Raw genomic sequence first — 18,302 nt, forward strand, 5'->3', positions numbered from 1 at the left:
AAGTCGTAAACTTCACTATTCACATCATTTGACCAGTATTGACTACTCAGTACTGGTAGACCAACATGTTCTATTTTTAGATAAGCAACAGTAAATTGTAATACTGTAAATGATGCTTCAGTATTGTGTGCAGAACGTCACAAGAGGGTATCAAATCTCATTTCCTCTGTAGCTATTTACTGTATATCCCAACAAAAATGTATTATGCTTTGAATGATAAAAAAAGTTAAAATGTGCTTGTATGTCTTTCTGAGTAAGAACTGTTTAAAGACTTTTGATACATGCATTTCTTTTATGATATTAATAAAGATTGTTATAATGTTTTAAAAGAAAAAAGTACTATTTTAGTCTTTGTACTTAACTGTCACTTCATGTTTGATTCAGTGTTGTTTACTGTAATTATATGTAAAAATTACTGACAATATGTGTTAGAATGAGTTTGTTTTCAGTAAATTGTGGGAGTATGTTTTAAAGGGAAATATAATTTCAGTCCTATGTGACTGAAATTAGTGTTTTATTCAGCGCTACTTCCTGTTTCTTTGTAATTATTTGTGAATTGCAAGTTTCAGAGAAAAACCTGTTTGAGAGTATAATAATTTTTCAGTTTAAATAAAAAACATTGGACCATATTTTACTCTAAGATATTATTTGAGGACACTATTAAAGTATTTCATCAAATGTACTTCAAAATTTTACATTTAATTCAATATACCTTTTTTTGACTGCAATATTTTACACTGAACATTCTAAAGACATAAATAAAATAAAAAAAAAATCTGTATACTCATCTAAAATAAACCTCTCAAACAAATAAAGCATGAAATAAATTGTGAAATAAATTGATTATATTTACAAACATCCAGTTAGCCTTCGAGAGCAATTCTCGGGTTGACGAGGCAGTGAATGAACCTCACCTTGTTGGAAGCCATGTCACTGACAGAGCGGTACGTCTGGATGGTCTCCAGCTGGTCCAGGCACCAGTCGAGCTCCTCCATGGTCTCCAGGGCCAGCTTCTGGTAAGATTCATCTGGTAAGAGACACACAGATATGTATTTAGGATCTAGTCTCTGTCTGGTGGGAGCGATGCAGAGAGACAAGCTATGTACTTTCATGGTGGGCTGGCTTCTACTGATAGAGTCATTGTGCACTGGTACATGCTGGATTACTAGCTCACTGCTAGCTTAGCCTTTTCATCATGGAACCTACTGGGTCTCATAACTCATAGCCATGGTCGCAGTCAGTCTCTATCTGCTAACATAATGCTGGTGTGTCAATAAGCCCCAGATCCTGGACAGCTAGTGGGAGGGACTCTACTACTCATTAGAGGAGTTCTATATAATCCATTATAGGTTTTTAGAGTGTAAATTAAACATCTCTTAAAGTTGCCATTACTTCGTTTCATTTCAATAATACCTCTGAACAGTTCACCTTTGAACTGAATGTGTTTCCCATTGAACTTGTTTCACTCTGATGACACCTCATTTATGATTTTCTTTGTAGTTTTTCTTTCTTTTTTCTTTGTAAAATACTAATCAAAATGTAGTTTTAACATATTTAGAGTAGAACATCTACAAGATATTTCAAATGTATTTTGGTATAAAAGAAAAGTAATTTTGACCCATTCAATGTACACTGTTAAAAATTGTCCCGTTAAAAACAGTAAGTAACTGGCAGCATGATTGCCAGCAAGTTAATGTTAAATTAACAGCATCTAGCTGTGGCTCTGTAAATGAACAGTAAGAGCTACAATACTCAAGTGAACTCATTTTGTTCACTGAAAGCGACTGCCTCAAATTGGCCAACTGAAGTATTGTACCATATATGCTTATAAGTATATTCACAATAATTACTTATTTTAGTTAGTTAGAATTTTTTTTTGTTTAACCCAAATGTCCTAAAACTCACAGCAGCACACATACATGTAAAGCTGGAATTAACACAAAGATCAACAACTTACTGCCCCAGCAACTACTGCTTTAAAGCTAATGGCTTTAAATAAGAAACATGCAGAACAACATCAACATTTCTTTGTTCAATTTTGACTCAAATGCTGGCTCTACTCTGCTCCACAAGGGTGACACATTAAAAAGGACAGAATAAATTTGATCAGGTTTTACAGAAAAAATATTGCTTTTTCCTTGATTTCACAGTAAACTACTGGCAGCTGTGGTTGCCAGCAATCTACTGTTTTTTACAGTCTACTTCAGTAGTTTAAATTAACATTGTATTACTGTTAAAATAATAATGTTCACACTGATTTTACGTCTCACACTTTTAACCCTTTAAACGCCATTGCAAATTCCTCAGTTTTAACTGAACACTTCCAAGTGTCCACACTACTGAGTGTTCAAGAAACATAGAGCAAAGCTGAAGTAAATTTATAACTTAAATGACTAATTAAATTATAATTGAGGATTAGCGATTGTTTAGGTACAAGTTCTGATTCTTTGTTTTTTGTTTTGTCCATATACAATAACTATTACAATTCAGCACAATTCATCTAGTATGGTTTTGGTTACACAATCTGATCACTGTTGGTAAAAATTACTTCCTCTATCTTTCTCTGTAACACCGGAGTGGAATTAATCTTGCACTAAAAGAGCTTACACACGCTTGGACTGTATCAAAAAGGTTATGATTATCGTGGTTCATCATACTGACAAATGTGTCCATCATTCTATCATGTGCAATCTCTTCTATAGTAGGTAGTGCACACCCGACAACAGAACCTGCCCTTTTATAAGCTTATTTAATTTGTTTTTCTCCTTCTCCAACAGTCCCCCTCCCCAGCAGGTTACAGCAAACAGGATAACAGAAGTCACCACAGAATCATAAAAAGTTTTTAACAGTGTCTGACACACACCACTGCAACTTAATAAATGAATGCGTCTCTGACCCTTCTTATACATCTGAATTGTGTATTCAGACCAATCGAGCTTGTTGTTCAGATATACACCCATGTACCCATATGATTCACGAGGTCTGAGTGTGTCTTTGACGTAACTGAAGTGTTTTGTGTTTTAATTCTGTAAAAGAATTAGGTATTTTTCCTGTTTCAACTTGTCTTAAATAAAAATAAACATCTGCAACTAAACTATTGCATGAGGCCAGTCGTCCAGACCTTTAAAAAAACACATTTATCAGAGCAAAACTAGATTTATCTAACTATTGACTTTCCAATTATTCCAACTATTGAAAAATGTTGTATAAACTGTGTTACAGCAGTTGGAGAAACTAAATTTATGATTTCAAGAGTGAAGAGCCCAAATAAGCCAGTCCCTCACTCCATTACGATGACACACACACGCACGCACGCACGCACGCACGCACACACACACACACACACACACACAAACTTCTAAACTTCTGTTAATTCTCAATTGCGGGCAGTAATAAGTGAATCAGCTGATGTTGTTGAGTTGTTTAGTGATCCTCTGTTGGGACTAAAAGTGTTTTATTTTAGTTGACTTTATTCAATGTTAACTGAAGTCACTGTTTGTGTTTATTTCTCTTTCCTTCAGTGATTGTGATTATTAACAGCGGGTGTTCATCTGTCTGAATTCACTCATTAGTGTTCATAACTCTGTCAAGTGAACTATATTAGTGAACTAGTGTACATAATAGTGAACTTCAAATGTTGACTCTGAGCTCTGTTAATTTACAGTTTACTGGTTACTTTCTCGAAAACAAAAATATTAACCAGAATGTACTGTTTTACAGAATATCACTGTTTTATTGATAGAAAACTGTATTTTCCTGTAGAATCTGACCATTTTTTAACAGCAATTTTTTACAGTGTATTTTTGGTTATTGCCCGTGCAACATAATGCATACTTCTGTGGTCTAGGGTCACTTGTAATAATTATTCAAGAAATATATATATGTATATACATATGTATGTGTGAGTGTGTGTGTGTGTGAGAGAGAGAGAGGCCTAAAGCATAAAAGAAAGAATTATGGCTACAAATTGTGCAGAAAAATGTCTGTAATGTACATCAATTCCAATGACAGCACAACCCAAATCTCCCACCACCTTCATCTGATCCTGACAGGGCTAATGAGGTGAAGGTATGAAATCAAAGTTAGCGCTGAGTGTTGCAGGAGCAATCCGAGAGGCAAACTTTACTCCCCTTGCTGGCCAACATCCAGTCAAAGCTTGACAGGAGCCAAGCACAGTAAACGGCTTCCTCTGAGGCTGAGATGCCGTTAAATTTTGGAACAGATTTCTATGCAACTTTCAGGCTGCAGTCTTCCCTCAGGTTGCAGTTCACTTTTAATAAAGACAGAATGAAATGTTGCCTATGAATTTGTATTCCCTGCAACACCCTGGGAAATGTTGCTCTAACAGGTCAAACTGCGCTCACAGATCTGAATTACACAACTACACATATAGTATCTAATGACAGACATGCTGTACACATGTGTGAGATTGTCTGATCAGTGCTTGATTATTGCATGATCTTTACTAGCATGATTACATTTAACATATTTACCAATCCCAATGAGACCCACAAATTTTTCCCATTTTCCTATTTTTCCTACATGTAACACTGTAAAAACTAAAGGTTCCTGGACGCACTTTTTGGGGTTTTTCACATTGCCACACCGGCGGAACCTCTAGGCACCATTTCAAAATGGGCAGTTCTCTGAGAAACTTCAAGGGTTCCTGGAGGAACCCTCTTATTAACACTGTAAAAATGAAAGGTTCCTGGAGGCACTTTTTGGGGTTCTTCACACTGCTTCGCCAGCGGAACCCTCTAAAAAACCTCTAGGCAGCATTTCAAAAGGAGGAGGTTTCCTGGAGGAACCATCTTATTAAGAAAGACCAGGAACCACCTTGAGTGCTTTGAAACACCATTTTATTTTTTATCGCTTGTTTTGCCTATCCCTCCTTAATTTATGGTTTGTGCAAACATGTTTAATCACAAATTCAATAGACATCTATCTATCTATCTATCTATCTATCTATCTATCTATCTATCTATCTATCTATCTATCTATCTATCTATCTATCTATCTATCTATCTATCTATCTATCTATCTATCTATCTATCTATACATGTTTATAGATTTAAAAAAAATACAATCGCATTTTTCATAAATAATCACTTTTATTAACCATATACATCACAATTACATACACATAATATGATTATAATGTAATATACATTTTAATGCAAACAATCAAGTTTAAATAATGTCTAGCAATAACAGCCAGCAACATCTTTAGCTGTCCACTGCTTCACATTGGAGGTGTCCCTATAAAAGTAAATTAAAAAGTAGTTAACCTGAGAAGTTATGAAAAAAAAGGAAATTCACAATATTACCAGAGCCATTTTTTTACTTATCAAGACATATTCACAAAAGATATGCAGAACATTTCTGAATAACAAAAGGAAACATCAATAAAGTTAGAAATTGTCTCAATTTATATAAAAGGATTTTTTTCACTGCTTGCAGAGTGCCCATATACATCAATAAAGGCAAAATCCATAAAATGTAAACCTCTCAAATATCTGAGCACAAGCAGAAATAAGACAACACAAAAGCTGTGTCTGAAACCACTCCCTCCTTAGTGCACCCTACATATTTTCCCACTCATTCACACAGATAATGCACTATAATTTTGAGTGTACTGCATTTGCGATATTGTTATTTTATTCAGGTTGTAGTTATCAGCTTTTTTTTAATTAACCATTAGTTGATTAAAAACACATTAAATAAAGAGAAAATTATATGAGTTAAAAATTTTAATCAATTATGCATGAAGGTCAAATATTGTTTTTGGAATAAATTTAAGTGGCCTTTTAAATACAGAAATTAATATTACAGGGCTCAACAATAAGGACTGCCCAATCACCTGGGGCCAGCGTGAGAGATGTTTGGGACAGTAGAGAGAATCGTTACTGGCCCGATCAGGCCAGTGCTGCCTTGTCACAGAATTTTAATTTGCCTGCGACTATTTGTCAATTGCGTGTAAATACAGTCTTAGGTTCGAGAAACAATTTGTGCTTTTAAGTCTTTGAATGCTACCTTTTCTGTGAATTCGTAAACACTATATTGCTTTTCGGTTCCTTTTATCTGATTGGATGTTGTAAGCACGTTATTTTTTTCCACAACCTGGTAAAAACCAGAACAGTGAAGAGACGGCAACATGACAGCAACATCAAATTATGAGGCTAAAAGGAAACGTCTGTTTCTACTTTGTGGAAACAGATATTTACATGGGTACAACACGACGCAAAAAATTAAGTGATGTTTTGCATAGTTTTTTTTTTTTTTAAGTTTTTTAAATCAGCCACCTTTAGTTTTGCAATAAAATACCTGCACATTTTCTATACTGCTATATTTTACTGCTAAATATTTTAACATTTTAAAAATATTTAAATTCTAGATTCACAGACATTATTTTTGACACATTATTTCAAATATGTGGCTATTTTTTATTTTTATTTATTTATTTTGATGGGGCCAGTGAACATTTTGGTAGGACAAGTAAAAATCTGAACCGGGCCAGTAGAAAATGTCCCTAGCGTTGAACCCTGTATTAGTTGCATTTACATGCAGATGAATAAAAAAGTACAATGTAAAAACATGTGTATACAGTACTTAATAAGTGCATTGTACCATATTATTAATTTAACTTTAAGTACTGTGGTTAAGGTGCCTTAATATAAAGTTGGTCTTGTTTTTTAAAATATATAAATGAAAGTAAAGCAGTCTGTCAAGTTTACATTATTTTGCGAATTGTTTTCTACATTAATGAAAATATATATTACAAACTCGATTAATGTAACCATTTTGAAGAAAATGTCATGTTTTACTGTAGTTTTTAGAGCTAGGGTGCAGGTATTTTGGAATGTCGCTGTGTCTGACGTCACGGGGTTGGTTCCGTTCCCTCAACTGAACTGATATCGTGGAAGTAATGGACTGAACATGAAGACTGAAAAGCCTAATTTAACACAATAAGTGAAGTTGTGGACATGCATCGCATTGCTGGTACAAATACAAGGAACAGACTTGTGTCTAAAATATAAACTTTTTTTATATGTTTACTATTTTTCTTTTTTTTTTAAATACTGTTCATTTGATGTGCTTTGGTCTACTCTCTCACACTGGTACAGTGCTGCCTGGCACGGTGATTTACATTCAGACTAATTTAATGATTAAAATAATCTTTCAACATTGAATATGAAGCACGAAAAAACCTGTGAAGTGAAAAACGACACCGATCTTAGTTTGGTTTGAACATGGACATAAGTGAGTGGCTATATAGTGAAAAGTGGAAGTACCCGCCTCCATTACGTCAGGCACCAGATCTTGTTAAAGACATTGAGGGCAGTCAGGCATCATAATACAGAGAGTGGACCAAAGCACATCAATCGATCGGTAATAAAAGAAAAATTTTAAAATGTTGAATACAGTTGAAGTCAGAATTATTAGCCCCACTGAATTATTAGCACCCTTGTTTATTTTTTTTCCCTAATTTCCAAATTGTTTAACACATTTCTAAACATAATAGTTTTAATAACTCATTTCTAATAACTGTTTTATTTTATCTTTGCCATGATGGGAGAAAATAATATTTTACTAGATATTTTTCATAACACTAGTATTCAGCTTAAAGTGACATTTAAAGGCTTAACTGGGTTAATTAGGTTAACTAGGCAGGTTAGGGTAATTAGGCAAGTTATTGTATAACAATGGTTTGTTCTGTAAACTACTGAAAAAATATAACTTAAATGGGCTAATAATATTGACCTTAAAATGGCTATAAAAAAATTAAAAACAGCTTTTATTCTAGCTGAAATAAAACAAATAAGACTTTCTCCAGAAGAAAAAATATTAGAGGAAATACTGTGAAAATTTCCTTCCTCTGCTAAACATAATTTGGGAAATATTTAAAAAAAGATAAAAAATATATATTATTTAACTGTAAATGTAATGTTTGTATTTGCACCAGTGATGCACATCCAAAACTTCACGCATTGTGTTAAATTAGGCTTTCCAGTCTCCGTGTTTAGTCCATTACTTCAACTGTATCTGTTCAGTTGAGGGAACGGAACCAACCTCGTGATGTCAGACAGTGACATTCCAAAATAGCTGCACCCTAGCTCTAAAAGTTTAAACTATTGTAAAACATGACATTTTCTTCAATAATGGTTACATTAATCCAGTTTGTTTAATATATTTTCACTAAACTGGAAATCAATTTACAAATTAATGTAAACTTGACTGAGTGCTTCACTTCCACTTTAAAGAGAAATTAAAAAAATAATTCTGTCATCATTTACTCAACCTTCACTTGTTCCAATCCTGTTTAAGTTTCTTTCATCTGTTGAACTGAAAACAGAAAACCTATAACCACAATCCATACTTTTGTTATACTTGTTATAATTTATTTTTAACGGTTAAAAATTTTCAGCTTCAATCAAAATATAATGTTTTGTGCTCAACTAAAGAAAGAAAATCAAACAGGTTTGGAACATATATGAGTGGGTAATGGTGGAATATGGTGGGTAAATGATGACAAAATTTTAATTTACTTTAAACCATGTTTATTTGTGAGGTGGTATTAACTAACTCACTACTCTGTAAAAAAAGTATAATTTGGTGGACACTTTATAAATATTATTTTAATTGAACTATTAATTTTAAATGTATTACGCAAGCATTATGTTGCTTTATTTAATATTAAATATAATTTAATTAAATTCAAGTTCAACGCGGCTTCGTTTTAAACTAACATACTGTAGTCATTTTGTTTAAGCCAGGTTTCAGTAAGACATTAAGATTAGGATTATTAGTGCATTAAGATTGTTGTCTGTTCATTTACAATACGTGCTTTAGGTACAAGTGGCCTGACGTTTAGAAGACCAAACTTAAAAAAAAAAAAAAGTATTTTCACTTATTTAACATTTTTCTGGTTTGATTTTTAATAGATTTATTCTAGAACACATAGTAAATTAAATTCTTGATCTAATAATACGAGGAACAGACACAGTTTCTATGGAGTTAGCCAGATATGCATTACTGTGATTAAAGTGGGACGAGCAAAAGTCTACATGGCTAAAATGTGGATTTTCACTTACTAGTCAAAGAATCCTGAAGATGTTGTCCGACAGGAATTCAGCTCCAGTACTGCTGTGGTGCAGCCCATCAGCATGGGAAAGCCTAGGATGATCCCAGTAAAGATCCCAATTGTTAATAAAGAGCAGCTTTTGTTTTTCACACCATGTTAATAGCCATTCATTCAGAGCAAAAAGTCTACTGAACCTTTCATGTCCACAGCAGTAAGTAGAAAACTGTCCAGAAATGATGATCTGCATTGCAAGTGAAGTGCATCGGACTGTTTCAACCTGGCTCCTAAAGTCCTTCTGCTACCTGGATTTGATACAGCAAACTTTACATTTCTAGTCTATATCTGTCACAATGATTCACACCTAATATGGATACATCAGAAAAAAGCAAATGAGAAAATAAGTGAGTGATTTTAGACACTTAAAAGGTTAAAAGTTTAATGTCATTAGTTCAGTGTTACCCAGCTGGAAAATGATTATCATATAATGTTGTTTGTTAAATGAAGTATTTTTACATTTATTTCCAATTCAGTTAGTTACTAAAAAAAACTTACATTTGAGTTGACTCAAACGGCTGTTTGAGAGAGAATAGTCAACAATTTTAGGGTTTATGTGGATGTTCTGAGAAGGAAAAAAGCAGGCTTTATGTACATTATTTGTGTGAATGAATAAATAATGTATTGAAGTACATAACTTAGTGTCATGATTACCAGCGATCTCTAACCACCAGAGGTCGCTGGTAAGCACTCACCCTCACAATAACTTATGGACTACAAATCACAAGATGGCCGCTTCCAGTCCTCCAGCTCACAAGATGGCCGCTTCCAGTCCTCCAGCTCACAAGATGGCCGCTTCCAGTCCTCCAGCTCACAAGATGGCCGCTTCCAGTCCTCCAGCTCACAAGATGGCCGCTTCCAGTCCTCCAGCTCACAAGATGGCTGCTTCCAGTCCTCCAGCTCACAAGATGGCCGCTTCCAGTCCTCCGGCTCACAAGATGGCCGCTTCCAGTTCTCCGGCTCACAAGATGGTTTCCTGTTCCGAGTCTGTTCCTGCCTTTGTTCCTGCCATAGTTCCTGAAAGATCATCGCCAGAGCCACTGCTGCCAGAGCTGCTGCCGCCGCCTGAGCTTTCTGAATGGTCGCCGCTGCTGCCTCCTGAACTTCCTGAATGGCCGCCGCCGCCTGAGCTTTCTGAATGGTCGCCGCCGCCGCCTGAGCTTCCTGAATGGTCGCCGCCGCGGCCTGAGCTTCCTGAATAGTCGCCGCCGCTGCCTGAGCTTCCTGAATGGTCGCCGCCGCCGCCTGAGCTTCCTGAATGGCCGCCGCCGCCTGAGCTTCCTGAATGGCCGCCGCCTGAGCTTCCTGAATGGCCTCCGCCGCCTGAGCTTCCTGAATGGCCGCCGCCTGAGCTTCCTGAATGGCCGCCGCCTGCTCTTCCTGAATGGCCGCCGCCTGCGCTTCCTGAATGGCCGCCGCCTGCGCTTCCTGAATGGCCGCCGCCTGAGCTCCCTGAATGGCCGCTGACGCCTGAGTTTCCTGAATGGCTGCCACCGCCGCCTGAGCTTTCTGAATGGCCGCCGCCTGAGCTCCCTGAATGGCCGCTGACGCCTGAGTTTCCCGAATGGCTGCCACCGCCGCCTGAGCTTCCTGAATGGCCGCCGCCGCCTGAGCTTCCTGAATGGCCGCCGCCGCCTGAGCTTCCTGAATGGCCTCCGCCGCCTGAGCTTCCTGAATGGCCGCCGCCTGAGCTCCCTGAATGGCCGCCGCCTGAGCTTCCTGAATGGCCGCCGCCTGCTCTTCCTGAATGGCCGCCGCCTGAGCTTCCTGAATGGCCGCCGCCTGCGCTTCCTGAATGGCCGCCGCCTGAGCTCCCTGAATGGCCGCTGAAGCCTGAGTTTCCTGAATGGCTGCCACCGCCGCCTGAGCTTTCTGAATGGCCGCCGCCTGAGCTCCCTGAATGGCCGCTGACGCCTGAGTTTCCCGAATGGCTGCCACCGCCGCCTGAGCTTTCTGAATGGCCGCCGCCTGCGCTTTTTGAATGGCCGCCGCCTGCGCTTTCTGAATGGCCACCGCCAGCGCTTTCTGAATGGCCGCCGCCTGCGCTTCCTGAATGGCCGCCGCCTGAGCTCCCTGAATGGCCGCTGACGCCTGAGTTTCCTGAATGGCTGCCACCGCCGCCTGCGCTTCCTGAATGGCCGCCGCCTGCGCTTCCTGAATGGCCGCCGCCTGCGCTTCCTGAATGGCCTGCGCTTCCTGAATGACCGCCGCCTGCACTTCCTGAATGGCTGCCGCCTAAGCTTCCTGAATGGCCACCAGGTTCATATGACCCGCCGATGTCTGCTGAAAGTAAGGCTCCAGGCTCTCTACAGCTCCATGATCCAGGGCCACTGCAGCTCCATGCTCCAGGCCCTCCAGAGCTCCACTCTCCAGGCCCTCCGCAGCTCCATGCCCCAGGCCCTCCGCAGCTCCACTCTCCAGGCCCTCCGCAGCTCCACTCTCCAGGCCCTCCGCAGCTCCACTCTCCAGGCCCTCCGCAGCTCCACTCGCCAGGCCCTCCGCAGCTCCACTCGCCAGGCCCTCCGCAGCTCCATGCTCCAGGTCCTCCGCAGCTCCATGCTCCAGGCCCTCCTCAGCTCCATGCTTCAGGTACGCCTCCTCTACATGGTCCTGGCCCTCCATCCCTCCCCCTCTTCCGCCTCCGCTCCACCTCCCGCCTGATCTGTATTAGGAGTGTCTGGAAGCCACTCCTAGAAGGGGGGGCTCTGTCATGATTACCAGCGATCTCTAACCACCAGAGGTCGCTGGTAAGCACTCACCCTCACAATAACTTATGGACTACAAATCCGCCATTCATGGACTACATTTTCATACATGCACTCAGTTCACAAACACACATGCTTCCTCATTTAGACTGATTACATTTGCACCAGCTGAGGATTGTCAAAGACTGATTACACACACTATTTAAACATCACACACACTCCCTGCCTTTGCCGAGTCTTGTTTGTGTTGAACTGTAAAGTGACAATTCAACGCGTTTTCTTAGTCTTGTTTCTCCGTGTGTTTACCCTAGCCTTGTTTATCTACTAATCCTTGTCTGCCGCCTGCCTTCCGACCTCTCGCATGTGACTGATTACGATTCTGGACTGCCTATATACATCTGTTTGCACCTGTGTTGACCATTGCCTCCCTGACATCGAATAAACCTGCACGTGGATCCAAACCTCAATTGTCTCTGTCACTCCCCGTGTTACACTTAGACACAATTTGTCACACAGGTAACTGTTTAAGAAACGCAAATAATAACAAATGCGTAATATTACTCACAAATAATATGAGGACAGAATATTAGATAGCATTGCGGCTAGAAAATAATGCAAGCAACCCTGCTCAAGACACTTGCTACACACTGAATATGTAAGGGAAGACAATAAATAAATAAATAAATATATTTGTGGAAATAAGCCATCTAATAAGCAGTACGAATGTATAATGTTGTCTGTTTAATTTGAAATTAACGGTCGCTTGCAATGGCTTTCATGGAAGCTTCGTGTTCAATGACAAAAAATATTTAGACAAATCAATATTTTACATCAAATTATTTATATTTGTGTGAGGTAGACGTGAAATTGTGATTATGATAATGAGTGATTATGTATATCCAGCCGATTGTTATTGAAAAATAAATGTTTACCCAATCTTATACAACCGCAATAGCTTCGCGAGACGTTCCTAAAACAGGTTACACGACATAATAATGCGTGTAAGTGTAGATATTTGTGTGAAAATCGTATCTTATTGGTATATTTATTTTGCCAACTTACTCACCTTCCGTGTGTTAGAGATGACAGCAGTCACGAAATGGAGAGATGGAGCCATTACAAAGCGCTATTTGAAAACGCTCCTGGCGACCTGCACCTGCGCGTGCATGATGACTAGAGAGATCCAAGCACGTGTGTCCGCGTCATGTTTATATTATTTTGTTAGTTCCGGTTAATTTTTTTCTTTTTTTTGGCAACACAATTAATTCCATTCCATTAATCCAAGAAACAGATGAAAAAAAAACATTTAATTCAGAAATTTTTTTTACAAAATACTGCATTCATTAGCAAGTTATCTTTGTTGGTTTAAACAAACTGGAGGAATGCTTTTTATTAATAAACCAGAGCCCATAGCCCATATACTTAAGTTTAGGAATATCTTAAATATTTTTCATGAGTGGATTTTTGAAGAACTGTGTTATATAGTTCTATTTTTATAAAAATAACAAGAATAATAATAATAGCTTATTATTATTATTATTATTATTATTATTATTATTATTATTATTATTGTTAATATTATTATTGCAGCAGTTGTTGTTGTTATTATTATTGTTGTAAATGTCAAAATTCAAGGGTCTAATGAGTTTAAGTGACAGAAAATTGAATTAGTCCCCTATAATAATTATCATTTTCATAATTGTACACTGTGCATGTTTTTGTCTCTTTTTTTCCTCTATTGTGGCTCATTTGTATTTTATCCTCCAAAATTACTTTGACATTTTCAATTTTTTTCACATTTTCCCAGTCAGTCTCCTAACTGCAATCAAGTTAACATTTAGACTCTTATCAATGATATTCTTATGTGTTCACAGTGAGTGCCACACAAAAAAGAAAAGCACACACCAAATTTCATATCATTCTAAAAGCACAAATAACTAAGTAAATATTAAGTAAATGAACATCCATCTCATTTTCTGGTCACCACAATTGGCTATTTAATTATTACAAAAAAAATCTCTTGCTTCCTTTAAGTGCTAGCTTTTAAAGGAGAGCTCCACCAGGAACCATTATATAAGTTTATAGATCTTACAGTAACTCTTTTTTGACATTTGAGTTCCTCCAATAACTTTCAAAGTGCTTTGAGGTCTTAGTGTAAGGATACAGTGACTCCAGAACCTCAGAATTGACAAAAAGTGCTTGTAGGATCCCAGTTACAGCTAAAGGGTCCTGCAAGTACTGCAAAGACTGTCAGTGGTTCCTCAAGGAACCCCTTTTTGAGAGAAAGAGCTTTGAGGCACTTAAAATACATTTTTAAGTTCCTTGAGTACTCAACAAGGTACTTGAAGCACCTTTACTTTTTACAGTGAAGGATATTTGTGTATAATCTCAATAACAACAAAACACTGTATCTAAAATAAAGAAAACCCAGAGCAAACATATTCTCACTTTCTTTATTTTATTTATATAAAAAAGTAAACTAGTTAATTATTAGCCACATATTCAGTACTATAATATCAAATGCTGTAGTATTCCCATTAAAATTTGCTAAAATCGAAATAAAACCTAAATAGAACATGACTGCAAAGTTTTTTTATGTTGTTGTTTTTTATGTTGTTGTTTTTTATGTCAGATGCATTATTTTGCACATTAATGTTCATTTCACAAATCGACTAGCAGCTTACTTATATTATCACCACATGAAAAAATACTATAGTAATTTATAATAAATACTATACTGTTTTGATCCATACTATTCCTCATTTTCCTTCAGCTTAGTCCTTTATTTATCAAAGGTTGCCACAGCAAAATTAACTGCCAACGATTCCAACATCGTTTCCAACACCCTTCCAGCTACAACATAGTACCGAGAAACAACCAAACACTCACTCATTCACACACACACACACGCACACACACACACGCACACACACACACACACACACACACACACACACACACGCATGCACACATACACTATGACCAATTTAGTTTATCCAATTCATCTATACTGCACGCCTTTGGACTGTGGGGGAAACCCGGAGGAAACCCACACGAACACGGGGAGAACATGCAAACTCTAAACAGAACTGGCTTAGCTGGGACTCGAGCAAGTGACTTTCTTTCTGTGAGGAGACAGTGTTAATCACTGAGCCACCGTGCTACTACAGTTTTGGATCATATGTTTATTACTAGTAGTTGCTGCATTACCATAGCATTTATAGAATCACCTCAACAGATTTGTCCAAGCATTCTTCAAGTATAAATGTCAAATATAAAAATAACATGCTATATGTTTACTAAAAGTTACTATAGTGTTTTTATATGAGTTTGAAAATTTTGATAGCAGAAATTCTGTTTATTGCTCCTCTGCGGCTCAAATCCTCATTGCCTTGCACGAACCAGTGGGTGGAGCTAAAGGATCAGGCATTGTCATTATTTGGAGAAGGTAGCATTTACCCTATCTGTAGAGAACGGGAATGTGTCATAACAGCACAATACAATCTGAGTATTTAGGACAAGCTTGATTGACATTGATCTCTATTGATTTATTCGTATATGCCCTCATCAGCAACAAACTGTAAGTGCTCGTACTACAAATAATGAAAAAAATCATATCTGGAACTGTTTTCTTGCTGCAGCTCATCGATACCCTGTTACGGATAAACTCATTCATTTATTTGATCCACTCCAGGTCTGCCCTCTCTGCATCTGTGCTTAACTACTTTGGTTACACTTTACTGCTAGAGACAGAATGTTATAAAATGCATATAATCAGCTTCAATTCTTCATCAATTCTTCTGTGTATAGGATTAAGGAAAAAAATTGCTCTTATCTGAAATTAAAATCTGAAAATGCACTCCCTGTTTTTTACTTAGTTAAATTCTCAATTATGTGATTTAACATACTTAACCATGCCACCCAACTGTCAATTTTGACAACAAACAGAAATGGTGAGGAGGAGGAGGTGTCGGTTATAATAACTCTTCTAAAACCCATTTCCCAATCTTTCTAATGATATGTCTACTTTACTACATCTATTCAGCTTGCAGTAAAAAAAAAAAAGCCACTTCCAGTGTTTTCTCATTTAATATTTCATTTCTCTAGGAACTGCGTCACAATATGAAAAAAAAATTGTCGCAGCTTCCGGTTCATGTGTACTTTAATGTGTGGAGTTATTTTTTGGAGCTAATAGGTTGTGTTAAACTCATTGAAATCTGTTTTGGAGGCCAAGCACACGATTTTCTCTGCCATGGCTCATTGGCTCTTACAGAGGGTTTTTTGTAGGTTTTTTGACCTTTATTGCTCCTACGAAACATACTCAGGGGTCTTACTTTCACTGTCTTTAAAAGTGTTTTTTTTTATTTATTTCAACCTACATTTGATACTGTATCTCCGTCAGACAACTCTTTCCACACACCCCCTCTGTTTGCTGCCTTTTATTCTTCATATTTTCTCTTTTACATGTGCAACTCATCTTGTGCTTGTTTGACAGCCTCCAGAATGTACCATTGAGAGCTCTTGACTAGAAATTACTTTAGGGAAGAAACATCAGTCAGTTTTACATCTCTGCTGACATCAATGGTTATAACGCTGTGGAGGAATTTTGGTACAAATCTTTGCTGAATTGTTGTAATTAAGCCACACTGGGAGGGGGGGGGGGTCTTCATTTTGTTTTTCTTCAGCTATTTAAAAGTGGACTTGCTGGTGTTGTTGCAGTGTTACTTTTACGCCACACATTTTGAGACACATCCCTTTCAAAAATATTTGTCTTGTCAGTCCACAGAGTATTTTCCTAAAAGTCTTGGGGATTATCAAGATGTTTTCTAACAAAACTGAGACAAGTCTTTGTTATTTTTGCTCAGTAGTGTTACTACTCTTGTTACTACTCATCACTCTTAGTAATTTTTTTAATAATCAGGCCTGGGTGTGGCTAGAGAAATTCTCAGGTATGATAAGCCAGAGTTAAGATTTCATACAGGGCTATGCATTTTGCATTTTGTTTTCCCTTAATAATAACTGCATGATGTGATTCCTTGTATTATCTTTGACTGATATTTAAATTTGTTTGATGATCCGATTTGTTTAATGAACATTAATGAGTGACAAACATGCCAAAAAATTATATCTATTTTGTCATACTTAAATCTGTGTTTTTAAACTTAAAATGTTGCTTTCCTTCTGGTTTAACAACTTCATCTTGTTTGAGAATACATATAGGTTGATTTGATGATGTTTAACGTTTTTGACTTTAATAAATAGATACAATATAACAAATTAGTAAGTAGTAAGTAAAAAAAGAAACAAATAACATTTTCCTACATTCATTCATTTTCTTTTCGGCTCAGTCCCTTTATTAATCAAAGGTCGCCACAGCAGAATGAACCACTAACTTATCCAGCATTTGTTTTACGCAGCAGATGCCCTTCCAGCTGCAACCCATCACTGGGAAACATCCGTACACACTCATTCCCACACAAACACTATGGACAATTTAGCTTACCTAATTCACCTATACCACATGTTTTTGGGCTTGTGGGGGAAACCAGAGCATCCGGAGGAAACCCACGCCAACACAGGGAGAACATGCAAACTCCACACAGAAATGTAAGTGTGATTCCATTCTGAAGGGAGTGAACATGTTCAGTTGGAAAGGCATTGCATCATTTTGCAGGAAGTAGGGAGGGAAATTTATCCACCACTCATTGTCATTAATGCTATAAGAAAAAGAATGGTGATGAGGCTCTGATGCCATTATTGAGTTTAATACTATCAGATGTGAGTGGTATGTCATTGTGATCTAATTTAACAATATTAATGAAAGAACAATAAAAATAATAAGAGTAATAAGAAGATAAAGAAGAAGTAAAAGAAAAAGGTCCATAAAGTGGAAGTTAATTTAAGTTATGTTTAATACTGATTCATTTTTTATAATTTTTAATAATTTTCAATAATTTTCAACAATTTATTAAGAACAAGCAGCAAGAATCAGTAGAGGCGAGTAATTCTGGGAGTATGAACATATATTTTAAGAGAAACAGAACAGCAACATCCTCATACTGTTATTACATGCACAACAGGACTGGACGACATTTGATTTGATATACTCTGATTTCCTCTGGCTTATTTAATAGGATTATTCATCCCAAGTGAGCAGAGTATTCTACTGTTTTTCAGTGTTTGAATGTGTCTGTTTATTTCTGCTAAGAACATGAGGTATCTGTTCTTTCAAACACACAGGAAGTGAAGGTACTAGTAGGTGGGTGGTGACTGACGTCAATGAGGCTAAAAGGCCTTTGAAACAGGAACCAAAACATCCCACAATTCTTTTCCCCCTCTTATCAACCCTCAGCTAAGTAGATCAAATGAAACAAAACATAATGTCACATAATTTTGCAATGAATATGCTGTTTCAACACTCATATGAACAAAGCATCTGGCAGTCAGTTTTTGAGTTAACT

General features: G+C 37.4%; 1 protein-coding gene across 3 annotated transcripts in view; it reads right to left on the bottom strand.

Moving 5' to 3' along the window:
• The window catches only part of pde4bb (phosphodiesterase 4B, cAMP-specific b), a 152,140-nt gene that overhangs the window by 17,616 nt on the left and 116,222 nt on the right, over nucleotides 1–18,302 (bottom strand). For all 3 annotated transcript variants that reach the window (XM_056473792.1, XM_056473778.1, XM_056473786.1), the window contains one exon: nucleotides 915–1,027. In XM_056473792.1, the coding sequence (XP_056329767.1) occupies nucleotides 915–1,027 (113 nt within the window). The remainder of the gene's footprint in view (nucleotides 1–914; nucleotides 1,028–18,302) is intronic.

Source organism: Danio aesculapii, chromosome 2 (genome assembly GCF_903798145.1).
Source record: "Danio aesculapii chromosome 2, fDanAes4.1, whole genome shotgun sequence".
Classification (NCBI taxonomy): Eukaryota; Metazoa; Chordata; class Actinopteri; order Cypriniformes; family Danionidae; genus Danio; species Danio aesculapii.